Source organism: Miniopterus natalensis, chromosome 8 (genome assembly GCF_054644295.1).
Source record: "Miniopterus natalensis isolate mMinNat1 chromosome 8, mMinNat1.hap1, whole genome shotgun sequence".
Taxonomy (NCBI): Eukaryota; Metazoa; Chordata; class Mammalia; order Chiroptera; family Miniopteridae; genus Miniopterus; species Miniopterus natalensis.
The window spans coordinates 40,442,603-40,460,741 of NC_142088.1; the positions used below are offsets into that span (position 1 = coordinate 40,442,603).

Here is an 18,139-nt window from a genome sequence, read left to right on the forward strand (position 1 = left end):
CAGATGAGGTATTTGACGAAGACAGCAAGTCGTAGAGTTCAGAACTGAACCAAGGTGGCCTGCTGGTGCTAGGAGAGCAGGTTTCCCCTCAGTCTTTTCTGAATCCTGAACTGGCCTTGCTATGGGTTAACAAAAGTAAGAATTACGGTACAGAGGAGTTTTATCTTCCAAAGTCAACGAATAGTCCATATTATCTCAAGGAATCCTTTATAGGGCTCCATGGCAGAGATTGAAATACTGAGTCTCTAGTAAGTCCAACATAGCCAATTTCCCCTTCAATTGTTGAAAAAGATCATTGTTAAAAGTGCATATGGTGCTGTCCCACAGTCTGTATGCCCTTTCTTGACTGATCTGGCCAGGATCTGGAATCACAAACACTTCCCACTTTAAGCCCCGGCCTAAAGGGCTTTGTGGCTAGGCATGACCTTCACTTTCCTAACCAGAAACAACCCAATCCCATCTAGGTGCTCAGGCAGATTATGGACAGGTCCTGATTACCATGATTTTAGCCTCATAACTAGATTCCCACCCAAGAAGACATTCCCACTGTTCATATTTGCATCTTGACACACATTTCCAGGGGGTGCTAATTACTAATCAATAGGGAAAAGACATTGAGGACAGGAGCAGAGCTGGACACTGGAAAGTTCTTTGGTAGGGTGTTGAACAGCAAAAAAAGGTTATCCAAACCTACTAGCTAGATAATCTGCCCCCCAATGCAAATCTATAAGAAACATGGAATTTTGTTGAAGAGGGGAATTTTTGCATTTGAAACTGATGAAAAAGTGACAATTCTGTTGGGTGCCTAGGATATGTACTATTTATCTGGGCAGCTGCTGAAATACCTGGACAATTTTAGGAGCAAGTGCCTGATTAATGGCGGACGAGAAAGCATTCATTCCCTTTGAACAGCTTCAGCATTGCCAATTACGTGAAAATTTTTTCTGAATTACTTTTACTGGCCAAGTAAAACAGAAACTCTTAACCCTGTGAAGATAAAATCCTAAACAACACTCAGTTAATGCTAAAGTATCTCTTACTGAGAAATCACTATTACATTCTTTGCAAGCTGTTAAAATTTCTTTGGAGTTCCAAGCTAGTACAAGTGATGCCAAACATAAGCTATTTCTGCTCCCTCCCACAAAGGAAAGGAGAAAGGAAGGAATAAAAAGAAATAATAAAGATTAAGATAAAATTTCCAAATAGGAAAAGGAATTGAAGGGAGCACAAAAATTAAACTTTAAATATTGTTTTAAATTCTGGGCAACTCAGAGACAACAATCTCTCTCTTTCTCCTTTTTTCCTACCAAAATTTTATTGCAAATATGAACACTATAGATAAATCTTTAACAATCTAAGGCCAAGATTATTCAGGACATTTTGGAAGGAAACAGACCTCAAATCAGGCTTGGTAGGTTCCTACAGATCACCTTTACCTGAAGGTTGCAGACCAAAAGAATATTGATGTATTTATTTCTACTGAGATGCAACTTGCATACAATAAAATGCACATAGTTTTAAGTGCACAGTTTAATAAATTTTGACAGATGTATACATCAATGTAGCTACCCAAACAAGCAAGTTATCTTCACTACCTTAGAAAGTTCCCTCATGCCCTTTCCCAGCAGAACCTTCCTGCATAACCAGAGGTACCCACCGTTCCAATCTCTATCACCATCGACTCATTTTGCCTGCTCTAGAATTTCACAAAACTGGAATTTACCATATACACTGTATATATTCAACTGTTCCCACATGGTATGATGTTTTTGAGATTAAGCCATGTTATTTAATCCTCACAGAATGACCCTGTCATAGACACTATTTTACAGATGAACAGACCGAGGCTCAGAAAATGTAGAGGTTTGCAGTACACGTTCACTTAGCTGCGCTGAAATTAGAATTTAAGTCCTGAGCACGCTCAGTCTAATGGTAGAGACACTGGCGTTTAAAGTCCCCATCAGCCGCCCCACCTCTCCCCCAAGAACAGAGGCAAAGTAAAATCATCAGAGAACACTCAGACTTCTCGCAAAGAGGCCCCTCCACCTTACAAAGGCCTGTTCTGAGGAAACAGTTAAAAACATATAAAACACAGAGGTCGGAATAAACTTTTTAAGATTCAAGAGGGGGAAAAAAGGGAAACAGTCTCCTCGCAGGTGACTGACTGTCTCAAAATGTAAGAAGTAACGCAAGATGAAATACAAATGCCATAGAGATGTTGGTCATGCTGGTATTAAAAGTAGTAAGATGTTGATGATTTAGGCCTCCGGAGGCGCCTTTACGCGCTGCTATTACCCAGCTCAGCTGCCGCAACCTGCTGTTTGAAAGGCAGGAGAGTGGAACATCCCGCCATAGCACCTGGGTTATTTATCATTACGGATCACCCCGCTACACTCTATTTTATTCTGCCGCCTTTAAAAGGAAGAAAATGCAAGTGTGGTTAATCTGCTTCTCTTCTTTATCCATACAGTGTCGTGACCCATCACGGCTTTGTCCCACGAGATTTGTTTTTCCACCAAAAAGAAACCCACAAGAAACTCTCCCTAAAAATTCCATTAATAACCTCTTTCAGCGCATATAGGTTGCAGGGTCTGGAACTAAGAATGTTTTAATCTCTTCAGCAAAACAATGTCTCATAATGATGTACAGGACTATTGCTGTACTGATGAAGAATCATACATAATTCAGCACCTTTCACTTGGCACCACTGTGATGTCCTCATTAGCTGTGGCTCACAGTGTCTGTCAGATGGTGTCCATGCGAACGCAGGCATTATATTGTCTTTGAGATGTGCAGCTGCTTCCATGACACTGCCAGTATATAAAAACATGACGCCAGTTTGTTTTATTTAGTGCTAAACCTTCCAGTTTGTAAAAACAAGGCTGACACAGAGCCTGACATGAGGCAGTGAAAATAATTAGCTCTCATTTTCTCAGCCTCCTATTTCCTTCTCCCTGCTGTGTTCTCTTTCCACTAAACCACCACATGTCAGTCGAAATGGGAGGCAATTAGTGGGCTCATTTCAGTCCCCACAACTGTGCTGAAAAGAAAGTATTTATGATGGCACAATGAACAGCTGAAAGATTAAATAACATTTGCCTTTTGAAAAGAAAATGACTTCTAGCTAAATGGGCAATTTTTGATTTTTCTCAAACAAGCTTAGAGTAGTTGGTTTTTAAAATACAAGAAAGGAAAATGAGTCATTTTTAGGTGAAAGAATCAAATAAAACTTGACACAGTAATGCAAATAACTGATGTTTTATTGCAAAATATGTAAATGCGTTATACCCTTAACAATGGCTTGTGTCTAAGGTCAGGGCAGATTGGTGCCAGCTAGACGCCAGTGGAGATAAGGCTGTTATATTGCATTTTGGGGGGCTGTTATTTGAGTTATGTGTGAAAAAGGGGCCATAAGGATGATGTTAAATAAAGTGAAATCCAGTGAGACATACTTTCAAATGATGCATTAGACACTTGACTACCTGAATGGTTTGCATGTTAGTTGACATGTTTGAAAGGGGCTCTCTTTATTTTTTAAAAACTGTATTTGAAATTGAAAGGTACTAGTTTATCATCTTGGAGAAAGAGAATAGTAAGTCTTGCTATTGATTTTTGAATAATTAAGAATCTATTCTATTTCAGACTGAGTTTCTTAACCAATATAGAAGGGGGTCTGGCTTACCTAATTACTGCTTAAATTTTTTTTTTTAGTACTGAGAAATGGGCAGCAAAAAACTTAACGCAGGACCCTCAAAATATAAAAACAGCTTTTCTACATACTAAATTCTCCTCCCACCTTCCATGACTCAAAATGAATCCAAGAAATACCATTTTTGAAAAAAACACTGGTGTAGTCAGTAGGCTTTATTTATCATTCGAGCTATTCTCAGACCAAATCCTAATGTCCACAATTGATATGGTCATCATACGTCTTTGCTTTTACAATATACTGCTTTTAATTTCATTTCAAATAATCTCTCCCTCTTATAGCTGATTGTTTTTAAGACCTAATTGTTGGCTCAGAAAACACAGGTCACTGTGAGCTATCGAGGCCTTCTCTCTATAGAACTTATGGTGAGCCCCAGAGGCTTTGGAAAACCTGCTTGTGAAAGTAGACGTCTCCTCTACTATTATTAACATCAAGGGGTCAACAGCTAGGACTATTCCAACATTTTTAAGAAACAGTCACAAATTAAAATTTTGTTTCTCTGTTTCCATAAGTATATTCTTACTCTTTACAAACTCAAATCCTAATCTTTGATTCATATAATACGGTTAGCACATCTATATGAGCCAATGGCAACTCAAGGAGACCTAAGCCACAATGGATTCCGTGGGAGGCTCGAGCTCTCTTTGAACTAACTATGCATACCATTACAGCTGGAAACCAGCAATGTTGTATTTGTGTTTTGTTCAAACCTAGGTCTTGCTATTAGCTATTTTAAAAGGAATTCAGAATCTTGATTAAGAAGACCAAGGGTGATCCAACAGTGTCCTGGGGCCAGCTCTCACTGTATGAGTGCTTACATCTCTCCCCAACTTCAAGTTCAGTGATGTCAGATTAGTAATTTGAAATTGGCCATGGTGGGAGTATTTACACCATGGGAATCTGCAAACACTACAGGTCAGGGCTGCTTTTTCCAGTTAGACATTTTCAGGCACGCCATTTCCACACATCACTGTCAATCCATCAGTAAGTATGTACTGAGCACCTCTCCCAGGTCAGCTCTAGTTGTATAGACCGCTGCCCAACCAGTTTGAAGTCTGTCTCCACTCTCTAATTAGAAACCAGACACAAGTCATATAGTCAAATTCTGAACTGCATTTATTCCTTCACTGTCAATTAAAACTTGATTTTCTATAGAACCATACCACTGCAAGCTTATGTACTTAGTCACACAAACATGTGTGTACATATATTCCTCCCCCCCAAATAGCTGAACATGTGAAATAAATATCCCTACACTGAGTTTTTAAAAAATGCAAGATATATGAGAGTAAAGAAAAGTGCTGGTTTTAGCTGTTCTGAAATTTACAAAAGGTGTTGGCTTTTTACTTCCTTACAAAATCCTTTTCTTTGTGCCCTGTTATTTTATTCATGTTTATCCATTTATAAAAATTACACAATAGGGGGAAGAAAAAAAAAAGCCCTATTTGACCGTTTTTTGATATTTATAGTGCTCTGAGAAAGGGCCTGGAGATTCAATTAAGTTTATTAAATGCAACATTTTATAAGCAATCTAATAAAGACCTAAAAGCACAATAGTAAGTGGAAAGTATTTGTAAAAAGCAGCTTTTTAACCTATAGATGAAACAACTGGAGAAGCAGAACGATTGAATTTCTTTGCGTGGAGAGTGGGAGAAGGGGACCGTGACGGGGTGGAAAAGCCAGGGCGAGGTGGACAGGAAAAGCCTTCGCTCTGATGGGCAGTTAGCTCTGCACCCCCCCCCCCCAAAAACATCCCTCTTCCTAGTTCACCTGCTCCTTCAAAACACTGCTCAAAAGGCCCCAGAAGCGATGGCATCTGGGGTAGGTACGGGGTGGGGAAGCCTGTCTCCATCCAGGCCCGCTGAAGCCGGGGGGCCGGAGACACGGTGCTGTTCCCGAGGCTTCTCCCCCAGCCCCAGTCCCTTCTCTGCGGCAGGCGATCAACTGAGAGCCGCAGGAGCCCAGCTCCGCCAGGTTTCCTCGCCTCACCGGGAAGAGCAGGAAATGAGGACACGAGGGACAAAGTGTGTGACTACCCAGCACTGAACGAGGGATGGGCGGCCTCCCAAATAGCTCCTTTATAACTCTGCTTTTGAATTTTTATGACACAAAGTCTCGAAAAGATCTTAGCGAGAAAACCCCTGGGTGATTTGATAGTTTACTCCTTGGCAATCTCAGGATCGATATTCCTGACCTGGGAGTTTAGGACAGATGCAAGAATCAGCTCTGGGCAGCTGGATATTCCAATGAAAAAGGGTGGCTGCCGCCCTGGGGACCGCATGAGGCTGCCTGGGATTCTGGAAGCCCCTTTCCTTTGTGCCAGGCCAAGGCCTCAGATTACAAAACACAAGGCACTTTCCACGCAGAACCAAGTGGCAATTTAGTATTAACTGGCCAAAAAGTTTTGCTTTTTTATTATGAATATTCTTATCTCGGGGGACAATGATACTTTCCAAAAAGGGGCGGTGTGACAATATGTTTCAGCCCTTGCACTGGATCTGCCCCTTCCTAGCTGGGGACTCTGGGTAAGGAACCTGACCTCTCCCCTTCCTCAGTTTCCTCCTAGGGATGATACAGGGATAGTGCTCCCTGTGATGGTGGATTGTAAAAACTACATGAGGAAAATGTTTGCAAAGTAGTTGCCACCTGTGTCAGTAGTTTATACCTCTGTCTGCCAGAGTATAAAATAATAATAAGTAGCATAAGCATTTCAAGCCCCTAGCACAGAAAACTTCAGCGGAGAAAGACCTAATTTCTGCCAATTCCATTGTCATAACTTCAAGGCTGCCTCAACATACAGTGCTACTTAAAATAATTACATGTACTCTGTAGAAATAGGTCAGGTAAATGGGTAAAATGCATTCTCACTTATTATTATGTTTTATTTACTGATTTCAGAGAGAGGGAGAGAGAGAAACATCAATGATGAGAGTCATCATTGATGGGCTGCCTCCTGCACGCCCCCCACTGGGGGTTGAGCCTGCAGTTCGGGCATGTGCCCTGACCGGGAATCTAACCGCGATCTCCTGGATCCTAGGTCGATGCTCAACTGCTGAGACATGCTGGTTGGGCTCACTTATTATTAATTTAACTTCTCTGGTCCAATCATTTTCTCTGCCAGGTAGTCTCAAGGGAAGGAAAGGAAAATGGCCATTTCGTTTGTGGAAGAATTCTTGACGTGCCTATGGCCCCAGAGTCTGGTGAGGGCCTGGTTCCCCAGAGGGCTGTGTCAGTAAGGACTAAGATCCCAGGCAAGCACAGTGGCTCTTGGCCACAGTAGCAGGCACAGGCTCTCACACATGAATGCTTTGCTTGGTTGGGCAAACCAACCTCACTTTGGTTCTATAGTTCATCTGGATGTAAAATGAGGCTAATTTTAAGTGGTATTTAGCTGGTGGTCCTTCTCAGATGCGATGGGAAATATTTCCATGATAGAGTCACTGTCATACATTGTTCCCAATGGTTGTCATTAGAGCACATCCTTCATTTTATTTGTAAAAGAACAGGAAAAATGGACAAGTGAATCTCCCTGACATACGCACTCAGGTTTGGAGAGAACTTCCAAAGCTCCAGTGTCGTCTTGTAACTCACTCTGGTCACGGAGACAGAGCTAATGGCTTTACCTTTCTGTGAAGATGAGTGTGAGAACTCAGTTCACTGGGATCCTGAGCTGCCCTTTTCCCTTGAGGTCTACCTTTAAGGGTCAAGGTGACAGGGTTTTCATGTGGGGAATTGGAATTTCAGTTTAAAGAGCATTTGTGGGAAAATATTTCCTAATGCAAAGGTATAGGCTGGCGTAACGGGCTAGTTTAGAACTGGACAGTAATTTATTCTAGGATTATTTTATGAAAGTTTACAAATGGCTCAAACATCTGTGTTAGGTATGACAGCAAGCACATGTTTACTACAGAGGCGATAACAAGGATGTAATGTCTGGTCTCAGCTCTGTCCTTGCCACAGCCGAGGCTGGTAACACGCTCTCTTTCTATCAGCTTTCTAATACTGTGCCTTATGCATCTCACAGAAATGCCCAGGGGATAAATGAGATGACATTTATGAAATAACCTATGCTCTTTAGAAAGAAGTACTCTCTAAGTTTTAAAAATTATATTCAGGGAATTATTTACAATCAAGACCATGACTCCCTTCAAGCCCGTTTCAAAATTCATCCCTTCCAAAAAAGCTTTTCCTGGTTAAATTCACCCCTTTCAATTTCTTCCTTATGCTGTTAGCCCCGTGGCATTACATCTATATTGTATGAATGTTTCGCTTTCTAACCTATTACATTATAACATCATCTGTCCTGCTGCCACACTAGAAACCTCGGCAGCATCCTGGCTCCTCCCTCCCACTCACCCATCTCCAGCTAGTGACAAAGTCTGATCAGGTCTATTCAGAGTGTCCTCGAACCCATGGCCCTTCCATGGCCCAGCCCCAGCCTGATAAGCTATGAGTTCCTTGCAAACTGCAACTGTACCTTCTGACTTTGTGTTCTGAGTATTTAGCCCAGAGCCAGGCACACAGGAGGTCCTCAGTAAATGTGTGCTGAATGAAGGGGTGAAATCATTACTCTGCACAGGTGGCCAAGGATCAGCAGAATAGCAAAAGTTGCGGTGACTTTAGGCCTCGTGGAGAACCAATGATTCAAAAAGTCTACACAATTATGGTCACAAACAGACCACTGTATCAGATATCATTTATAGCTTCTAATAGTTACTAAAAATTATTTTTTAGTTTTCCACATTAACAAATCATTTCTTGGTTAGTTGGAAATTATTTTCTTGGTTGAGACTACTCTTGACTAAGTCTCTTTCAAGAAAATTCTTTCCTCTTCTATCACCTACAAGCCATAAAAACATTTAAACACAGAATACCCATAATTTAAGTGCCATGGGATTGAGCATACTAAAGAAGGCAAATTAAAATGGGCAACTTTTACCACGAGATGGACTTGAAGGTGCCCATAGCTATAGAATCTCAGGATTAGAAGGGCCCGTGCTGGCTGTTGGAGACAGAGGAACTTACTGTCTTGCCCCCTTTCTATGGCTGCTTCTAACAACAGGCACGAGTAGACAATGACCCATTTGCAGAAGGAAAAGAAAAGTATTCATAGCCAGGAAACCTGGAGAGAGAACAGCTCTCACTCAACCAAGTTATGTGGCTAACACGAGGGAGGCAAAGAGTTCCATTCAGCAAAAGCATCAATATACCTGCCACAGTGCAGGAAAGACACTGCGTCAGGTGTTTAGACAGAGCATCTCTGGAAGCCCCAGTGAAATTCAACCCCTTGTAACAATTTCCATTCATTCTCAAACACTGGTTCCAGGAACGGCCTGGGCGAGCCTCCTTTAATTGGCGAAGGGCAGCGGGCCAGCTGAGCCCTACCAGAGCAACTGGCTGCAGGTTGGCAGGAGCTGCATTTACAAGGGCTCGTGGCCACGTCCAAGGGAAGGTACAGATCATGCGGTGGTTAAGAGCTTGGTTCTGGAGTCTGAGAGGGCTGCATTCAAATCCTTAGTCTGCTCCTTGCCAGTCATGTAACCCTTGGGCAAGTTATTTAACCTTTCAGAGCCTCAGTTTCCTCATTTGTAAATGGATGAAAACAACATCAGCACCTCATTACCGTATGCCTGGAATGCCATACGTGCTCAATTAGAAGTTGTCATTAGTACTAGTTCATTTATGGAAATCCAAAGTAACACAGTCCTATTATGATTTCCATTCACAGGCCATCTAGGCCAAATAAGTTTTCCAGACTCTAAATGTGACATAGAGCGAATCTTGGTCAAATGTTGTGCCGCCCTAATTAGAGCTGATCATTTGTTTCCATATTGCCTGCTGTTCCTTTCTGGCGTTGTTTCACTCGTGATGTTAAAAATTGGTTCCATTTAAGAAACAGGAAACAGGACGCTGTGCTGCCAAGCAGGGTGAACGCTCCCTCTGGCACTCACGCCCTCCCCGTCCATGCTCTGCTGTTTCCCTAGGGTTTGGGTGGCGAGGGTAAGGTTCCCAGGTTGGCTTACAGAGGCAGCTGGCAGTGTTTCAACTAAAGTCTATTTTATAAAGTTTATAAATTTACTCAATCAAGTTACCAGCTGGGAGAGGAGTGTATAAAACCATAGAATTCTAGGAGAGAAAAAACACAACTTAGGTTGAAGTTTATCCAAAAGACTTAAAATGTGACTTACCTGTGAGCTAGTTCCTGGTTTCAAGTGAAAACCAAAAACAAGTTCAAGGTTCACTATTTTTTCCTCATTTTCTTCAGGTTCACCTACTGAGTCCTAAAACAGAAAACCGAACACCAATCATTCTGGATAGTTTTTACTTCTACTTCTCATGTAAAAGAGATGATTTCTCAGCACTTGTTTTTCCATTCTAATCTATTGTTGAACTTTTGGTTATTTTTGGATTAAGCTTCAAATTACAATTACTTAAAGCAAGAGAAATGGCATCTTAAGCTTTCGAGAACTTTGCAGAACGATCTATCTCATGCCCTCCAGACTGGATGTCGCTGGCTCAGTTTCCACAGTGCATATTGCTTTGTGCAGCTTTACCCTGGAAATGCACCGAGAGACCTCGCCTTGGGCATTTCACAGCGCTCCGTTTACAAGCTATTCCCAAAGCGGACTTAGGCAGCTCCGAGAGCACATGCAGATGGAGGGCCAGGCAGAGGAACAAATGAACCTTCCAGGCCTTAGAGACAGAAAGCCGTAATTGTTCGTGAATGAGAAAAATTTCGTGTATTAAGTGCAAGTATCTATTAATTTAATAACAAAGTATACCATATGCCTTCAGACTATATTCAAAAGAAGACATCACACATACGAATATGTTGTTCAAACAATAAACCGCCCAGCCTAAAACACAGGTGACCATCCCGAGCTCCAGTGTGTGAATTCCTTTAGTGACTTATGAGTTGGACAAAAGGTTTTGGGGGGAGGGGGGAGGCCAGAGGTTGGCAATTCCAGCCTCTAGCCACTAAGGTGACATGTGTGGTTCTTATCATGAACGCACTGTTAATGTTTCAACTTTCGGGGAAGAAAGGTTCAATTTAGGCACATCCTGAGCTTCACTCAAAGGGCCTTTTGTTGGACAGATATGATTAAATTTCACTTCAAACAACAGTTCCCGACATTGGCAAATTTAGGTGTGGAGGCGGCAGGTGCATATGTCAATAAAAGTAGCAGATTCTCAGTAAGAAAACACCTTACTTACCTTAATTAGCGGTGGGAAGTGAAACAAGTTTAGATAATCATGGGTTAATTTCTCGATGGCTGACTATAAAAAAAAAAAATCACATGGCTTTATTAATGATCAGATAATGCCGAGAGGATTAAAATTATTGTACACATATAAAGGCGTTCTTTATTTATGCAGTTCATAAAATATCTCAGGGATGTTAATATCCAACATCTACTGAGAATAAACCTGATTGTTCACAGTATTATACGCAGTTTGCAATTATTTAATGGAACAGGAAGATATTTAAGAATTTAAATCTTAAACTAAACAATAAATAAAACCATTCTTCAAACACCAGTATAGTAGTGACAAGTTAATGTTCTAGTGTATAGAATGCAGTTGTCACCCTGAGTAACTGGGGAAAAACAACAAAGAACATGAATATATCACCAGAGACCTTCATTAAGGCTGAAATCTCACCGAAGGGTTTGCTGCATTGTAAGGGCTTTTCTATGGGTATGTGTCCAACACTCCCTCCCCCAATGAAGCACAAAGAACTCTTAAAGGGAAGGAGGACAATTTAAATTATGACTCTTTTTTATACTCATCAGGTATAATCCAGCTTTTCTGTGAACTGAGCATATCATGTAGAGAGTAAAAAAGTGCCAATGTGAGAAAAATTAGATGCATTTTATAATGTGAAATGAAAGCTGTTGACACTTGACAATGTAATGAACACTTATTGGATGTTCACAGCTCCTCCACATGAGGGCTGCCAGGCGCAGGGAGAAGGGAGCCAAGACAGGCTCAAAGGGACCACCGGGCAGCAGGAGGGTAGGTGGAAAGCCCACTGCAGTGGCTAGTTTCATGATCTACCAGTAAGGGCTGAGACTCTTTGAGAAGGTATACAGCAGTGCTTGCGCCCGCCTTAGTGGGAGAGCAGAGAATGAAGGGCCCGTTCTCCTATCAGTGTGTGTGTGTGTGTGTGTGTGTGTGTAACACTCTGACAAGTACCACGAGGTCTCCTCCAGCTTGGGGTTATTCACCCAGTATATCCCATCCCCAAAAGGCCCAGCTTGAAGCATGATTTATCCCCAGTACCCCAAGAGCGTATGCACGACCCTCCCAGAGCAAGTTTGCATGACTCTTTTTCCTTAAATTTCCCCTCCCATATAAGCTTATTTGTCAGAATTCCCCACCAGTAGCTGAGTTTAATGGAGTGTCGCCTGCTGGCTGGGCCCCCACTACATGGCCACCCTAATAGTGTGGCTCTAGCAGTGAGGCGGAGGGTGCGTGTGCCTGACTTCTGTGACTCACCCCTCTTAGAACCAACACACAGGCATTTTCTCCATGCATCTGTTTCTGGATTCTCCGCAGCATGCACCCTGTTTCTACAAAGCTTTTCAACCTCTGGCTTCTGTGACACTATTCTCTGTTCCCTGTCCACTTCCTACCTGCAAACAGCTCTCTCACCTAGCACAGTGTCCTTCCTTCTCTCCATTCACATTCTCACTACCTGAGTGAGGGCTTATATTCTCTATATCACAACCTCTGAACAGGTCTTTCAAAATTCAGTCTTTCCTTTCTAATCCACTCCACAACTTCCAGGAGCAAAGTTTTAAACACGTCCATTCTCAAAACTTCCAATTCTCCCCACAGATCCCAGGTCGCAGGTCGAATTCCAGACGCAGGCCTGAAGTCGTAAGCTGTCCACCTCCCTCCCACTTCACGTATCCCGAGTTGTCCTCTGCACTGGGCTTCCTTTGGACAGACACTCACTGTTTCTTTTCACTCTCCTACACTGCTTTCTTTCTCTCTCAGCTCCTAGTTCTCTCTGTCTTGATCAATGTTCTTTCCTTTCCCATTCCTGTCTCCGTTCCAAATTCTGTGCTTCCCTCAAGATCCCTGAGGTTTTTCCAAGCGGAGGTAATTAAATAGCAACTTTCCTCCGAATTGCCAAGACCCTATGTTATGAGTTGTATGTACATGTTTTATCTCTTCTCTGGGACATAAATTCCTTTGGGGAGAATTCCTCTTTGTGTCTTCTCAGGCCCAGTCTTGAAATTAGCAGGCCTTCGCTGAATTTGTTGAACAATGGCCAATAAGTTTGAATACTGCTTGCCTTAATGATACCAACTTGGCATGCAGGGACACTTTGGCTGTCCTAGGCCAAGTCTGGGAATACTTAAAATACCATGGGCTTTGGTAAGGTGTCACAGCTTGCCACCCCCTTTTTTCCTGACTGCTCCTTAAGGAACATGGTCCTTTTTCAAAGCCAGCAGAGGGAAAAGGGAGGTGGGAGCATCTTATTGGGCAGCTGCCAAATAACATAAGTTTTACCAGATTTCTCTCTTGGAATCCTGAAACTGCTCTGAACTAGAGAAAAGAATTTTTCCTACTGTAGCCCATCTAAGCCAGCATAGCTTTTGGGGATGGATTTGCCCACACCCAGATGTTAAGGTTAAATTATTTGCCAGCCTTTGAGGTGTATGTATATGCATGAGGTTTCCTGCCCATCTTCTGCAAGGGAAAACACATTAAGGCTAAGCTATCATCAAGGGGTACTGAGGGCTACAAGGTTGTCCCTTACATGGATCCAGGGCCCACAAAATGCAAGTAGGCGGGTTCTCTTTGTACCACAGGGGGATTTTCCTAAGAAGGCCAGTGTCAGGAGCTCTAACTGAGGTAAAGGAAAAGTAGTTGGCATGTTGGTTGAAGCTTTGCAAAGACGCAGATTTGGATGGAAGCTGCTTCTCTACATTCCCTTCTTTATTCTATTTCTCTTCTTTCTATCCTGTACCCATCCCTCCATTCGCCACACTGGGGTTAAGGAGGTTTGGGGAGCAAACTTGATTTTATCCTAAGATCTCTCTTGAAACAGACCTCTGATTAATAGCAATGCCACACAGGTGCCAGCAATTCTTATTTGTATTGAGTAACTAAAAACAAAACAAACAGATCTGGTAGCTAAACTACAAAAGAAGCAACGACAAAAACAGAATTTTAGCTTTGAAACTGTTCAAGACTGACGTTTTGGGGGCAACGTGAGAATTTCCTGGGAAAATGAGGGATTAGAATATTGCAGGTCAAAATGATGAAGACTGCAAACTGGGTACACATTTCCATCGTCCGAGGACCTGCAGAGGCTGAGGTCCCACCCAGGACACGGACAAGTTCCGGCACCCCGAGGGATTCCTAGTGGCTCTCTCGCCTCTGCGGCCTTAACCGGAGTTGCACCCGCTGTCCGGGGGGCTGCAGCTCTGCAGGCGCCCCACGGCCCGTGTCCAGGTCCCCTGGGCACATGGCCTCTCCCCGCCGGCCTTCCCGCAGGCCCGCGCTGCCCTGGGCGGCCTCTTCCTCTGCCCTTCGCCGGCTTCCCGCCCAGCTGTTCTGCAGCCCTGAGCGCCCCCGAGCGCCTTCCCCATCCCAGCCTCATCTCTTTGTGGCATTTCTTACATCTGTCACTTTACCATTATTGCCTATTAATACCTATCTTCTCCACGAGACTAGAGGCTTCCCGAGGACCTGGGGTGAACTTCAGGTGACCTCTGCTGTGTCTGGTATTAACCCTTTCGGTGTTGGCCCATGAGGCAGGAGTAGGGTCCCATGGGGGCCGCAGCTAATAATCAATGTGCATGGACGTAGTTCGGCACAACCAGCGAAGCTGTGTGTCTGTCAGCCACCAGCACAGCACGGGCTGTGCTGCCCGGCAGGAGCTCCGTGAGGGCTGCTGGCGCTTTCCCTTTCTGAGGTACCTTTAAATGGATGATATGCCCCTTGGAGACAATGCCCATGTCCTTCAGGTCTTCTTCCTCCAGAAGCAGCAGTCGCTTTCCCGTGATGTTGTTTTCCTTAAACAAGCTCGCGTACACGCTCATCTCGGCGGAAGAGTCACCTGAAGGCAGGAAGGAGGCAGAATAAAATCAGCCCATATCACGTCCAAAGCAAAGTTAACTCCATGAATTAGGAAGGTAAAGTGTTCCACTTGCCTTTTCTGAGGAGCTGCTGAACCCAAAGATACTGCGAAAGAGAAGACACACATAGTCTTGAAGATTCATACATGGTCAGTGGCCAGGCTCAGCAGTCAAACCCGTAGTTCTCAATAGGTAAAAATATCTTCAATTCTTGGCTCAACCACAAAGGTAAAATAGAAAACTTTCTTTTTATGATTTTAAAACGTCAAGCTTTCAAATTGGAGCTATCCCTCTCCTTGGGGGTGTTGGACACTTGAGGGACATTGCTTTTCCTCCTTATTTGGGAGATATTTAAAAATCCTTTCAAGAAGGTCCTGCAGTGATTTTCCATTTGTGTCCCCGGGGCTGCTTAGGGGCACTGGTTTACCCAGCAATTGTATGAGGGACAGGGACCACACAGCAGGGGACAGAGAAATGGGTAGAATGTGTCCTCTGTTCTGGGCCTGGTCACGAAGTAGCCATGTGGCCCAAGACAAGATAAAGCATGGAGCTTCCTATATAGAATGAGGTTCGACCCAATGACCTTCAGTCCTTGAATTTCGCTTGACACGTGCTTACTGGTAGCTTCTCACATTACCCTGCTCAAGGGAGAGAGAAGGGAGGCCAGACCCAGTCCCACCAATTCTCTGAGGAGCCCTTGATCCTGGAATTTTATTTAAGTGGTTCTACTGAACCCCAGAGCAAAGACTAAAAATAGCCTTTAAAAAAATTTCTTCTCAAAGCAGATGCGCCAGCTTTGCACCTGGAGATAAAGGGCCTCTATCCATGCCGGGGGATGAAGCAGATCCGGCGCCCTCTCCCTGCTAGGCAGGGCTGGCAGGTCTGAGCATCACTGGGCTCAGCAAATGGACTAAGTAGACACAACTGGCGCCAAGTTTCCTTTCCCCGTAGAAGCCAGAGGCCGGCTAATGTTGAAAGCACTTGTACTTCACCGAGTACAAAGGGCAGGAAGGGAAATGCCTTGGCCCAGAAACCAGGCTGAGTTAGTAAACAGACCTTCCCAGGAGTTTCTAGTAGTGAGTTTGTACCTTATAGCACCTGGTCCACTTCCTGGGGTGGGGCCTGCTAAGGTGGGCATTACAGGTTTTTTCTTCTTTTCATTTAATGATGCCTTGAGCATTAGGCCCTGAGGTCTCTGATCAAGAATTGCCAGAGCTGTTTTTCCCTAAGGAAACAGATCCAGAGATACTACAGGCTAAGTAGGGCTCTCCCTCAGGGTCTCTCCCGAGTGTGGGGTGCAGGACTTCTTTTCGACTTAGTCTGCCCACGTTTCCCCAAAAACATGGGGCTTCTCTGGCTCCAGCTGCAGAGAATATCTGAGAGCACATGTCCATTTCTCCTTGGGAAGGTCAGACTAAAGATGGCAAAATTAAACCTGTCACTTTTGAATGGGCCTAAGGTGGGAAGGAACCCCAGCTCAGGGGAATCACAGTCTAGAACTGCCTTTTCCAGATCTTTCTCCACCGTGGTTCAAGTCCACCCCTGGTAATTTTAGGAAAATTTATGATCAATTTTCTTTACATGTGCTCATGTGGCATCCTGGATCAGCCCTTTAGTTTTGTTACTGGTCCTCATTATTGTATTCTAGACACCTTTCAGAGCAGACAGGGGGTGGGATCCTCTTGTAAGATTCGAAGCAATACTTGCTTTGCTCTTGAGGCCTTATTTTAAACATTACTGCATTCAAATTAGAAAGACGTGGTATTTGTCAACTTCCAGTTCCTAAGGCCCAAGCTTCTAGCTGTGTTTTTAACTTGTGGACAAATTTATGAAATACCTTCCCAGGTCAAATGAGGCACTAGCAGAAGCAGCTTACCACGTCGTCTTCAGTCCATGCGCCAATCTCAAAGGAAGGCAGCAGCTGCAGGGGAAACATGAATGACATAAAAAAATAGTATATTATCATTGTCCTCTTGGGTTATCCCGTTGTCTACTTGAGCTCTCGGCTGCTGCTCTGGCTGGTTCCTCCTGCAGGTGAGGTTGAATGGAAAACAAGTTTCCTGACCTTAAGAGGAGTTTTTCAGGGCTCCGGGGATTTTGCCCTCAAAAGCCAATCATTTGGATCCACCTCTCAGTAACAATTCACTGCTCTGTGAGCTGCCGCAGCCGGACTCAGTACATCTCAAGATTTTTCTCTCTGAGTACTTGACACACCGAGAGTCCTTTTATATCCCACCATACGCCTTGGCAGTCAAGAAACGTCTGACATTTGTCAGATGCCAGAGCCTTCTTCGGAATTCTCAGTCAACGTGAGGACTGTTTGATTATTAATGAAAATTCCAAAGCAACCATTTGGTAACCAGGCGGCTCGTGCATATTCTCACAGGAGGATTTCTAAGTGTTTAACTAAATGTCTTGTTTGCATTACATTTCCAAAACCAAATATTAGGGCCCAGGGATGAAAAAGGACAAGTGAAAGTGGACCTGTTCTAACAAGCCCAGGCTGCAGAGTGGCTCTAACTAAAAAACAAAACAAAACAAAACTCCCTCCCTGCAGGTACACAAACCTGAGGTAACTTTGCAAGAGGACTTCAGGTGGCACCATTTTCAGAGCCAAAGGGCCACTCACTTCAGCGTGTGCCCCGAGGCCATAGACTAAATAATAAATGCCTACATAATTTGGGAAAGGCCTGGGTCTCCCGTGACTTGAATTAGCGCTTGTTACAGCCACCAGCTTTCACGAACTTAACTTGTCCAAATGGCTGAACTGCTCATGAGATAATGTGGCAAAGTGCTATTTAACCTGTTACAAATAATACTTTTTGGTGGGTGAGCTGGAAAAAAGTTGAATTTGGTTATTTTTAATATTAGGATAAAAATTAGAGGGTGGGTGAGTTCACATTTTAACCTGCAGGTATTCTGAACTCACATGCTCGAACTCTGCTAGGAGAGGCATGTCTCTGCCTTCAAGAGCTTTTCATTGAAATGGGGGTAAAACAGGTATGAATTACACACGGGAGATAAAGGCCACCTGCACCCTCGTTTACTCAGTGCCTAGCCCAGTGCCTGGCATACAAGACCTGGTAAATTTCTGTTGAACAATTTGTTGAATGAATAAAACTGAAGGATGCATTTACTAAAATGCTAAATTCTCCAATATAGAGCTCAGTGTCTATGGGAATGCCAGGGAAAAGGAAGGGTTTCATAGGCTCAGATGGGGGAATGGAAGGCATAGTGGCTTGAGCTCGGCACTGCAGGGCAAGGAGAAGAGCAGGTGAGAAGCAACAGGGCGAAACACTGGCAGCGGGGGGGGGGTAGAGGAAGGATGGGCATG

At 43.7% G+C, this 18,139-nt stretch overlaps 1 protein-coding gene across 1 annotated transcript in view; it reads right to left on the minus strand.

Annotated features, from left to right (window-relative positions):
- LOC107546566 (mitogen-activated protein kinase kinase kinase 20-like) overlaps positions 1-15,072 on the minus strand; it is a 29,216-nt gene extending 14,144 nt beyond the window's left edge. The window contains exons 1-4 of the mRNA XM_016224998.2: positions 14,881-15,072; positions 14,647-14,786; positions 10,925-10,987; positions 9,898-9,990 (exon numbers count right to left, since the gene is read on the minus strand). Coding sequence (XP_016080484.2) covers positions 9,898-9,990; positions 10,925-10,987; positions 14,647-14,786; positions 14,881-14,953 — 369 coding nt within the window. The 5' untranslated portion in view covers positions 14,954-15,072. The remainder of the gene's footprint in view (positions 1-9,897; positions 9,991-10,924; positions 10,988-14,646; positions 14,787-14,880) is intronic.
- Positions 15,073-18,139: the final 3,067 nt, after the last annotated feature.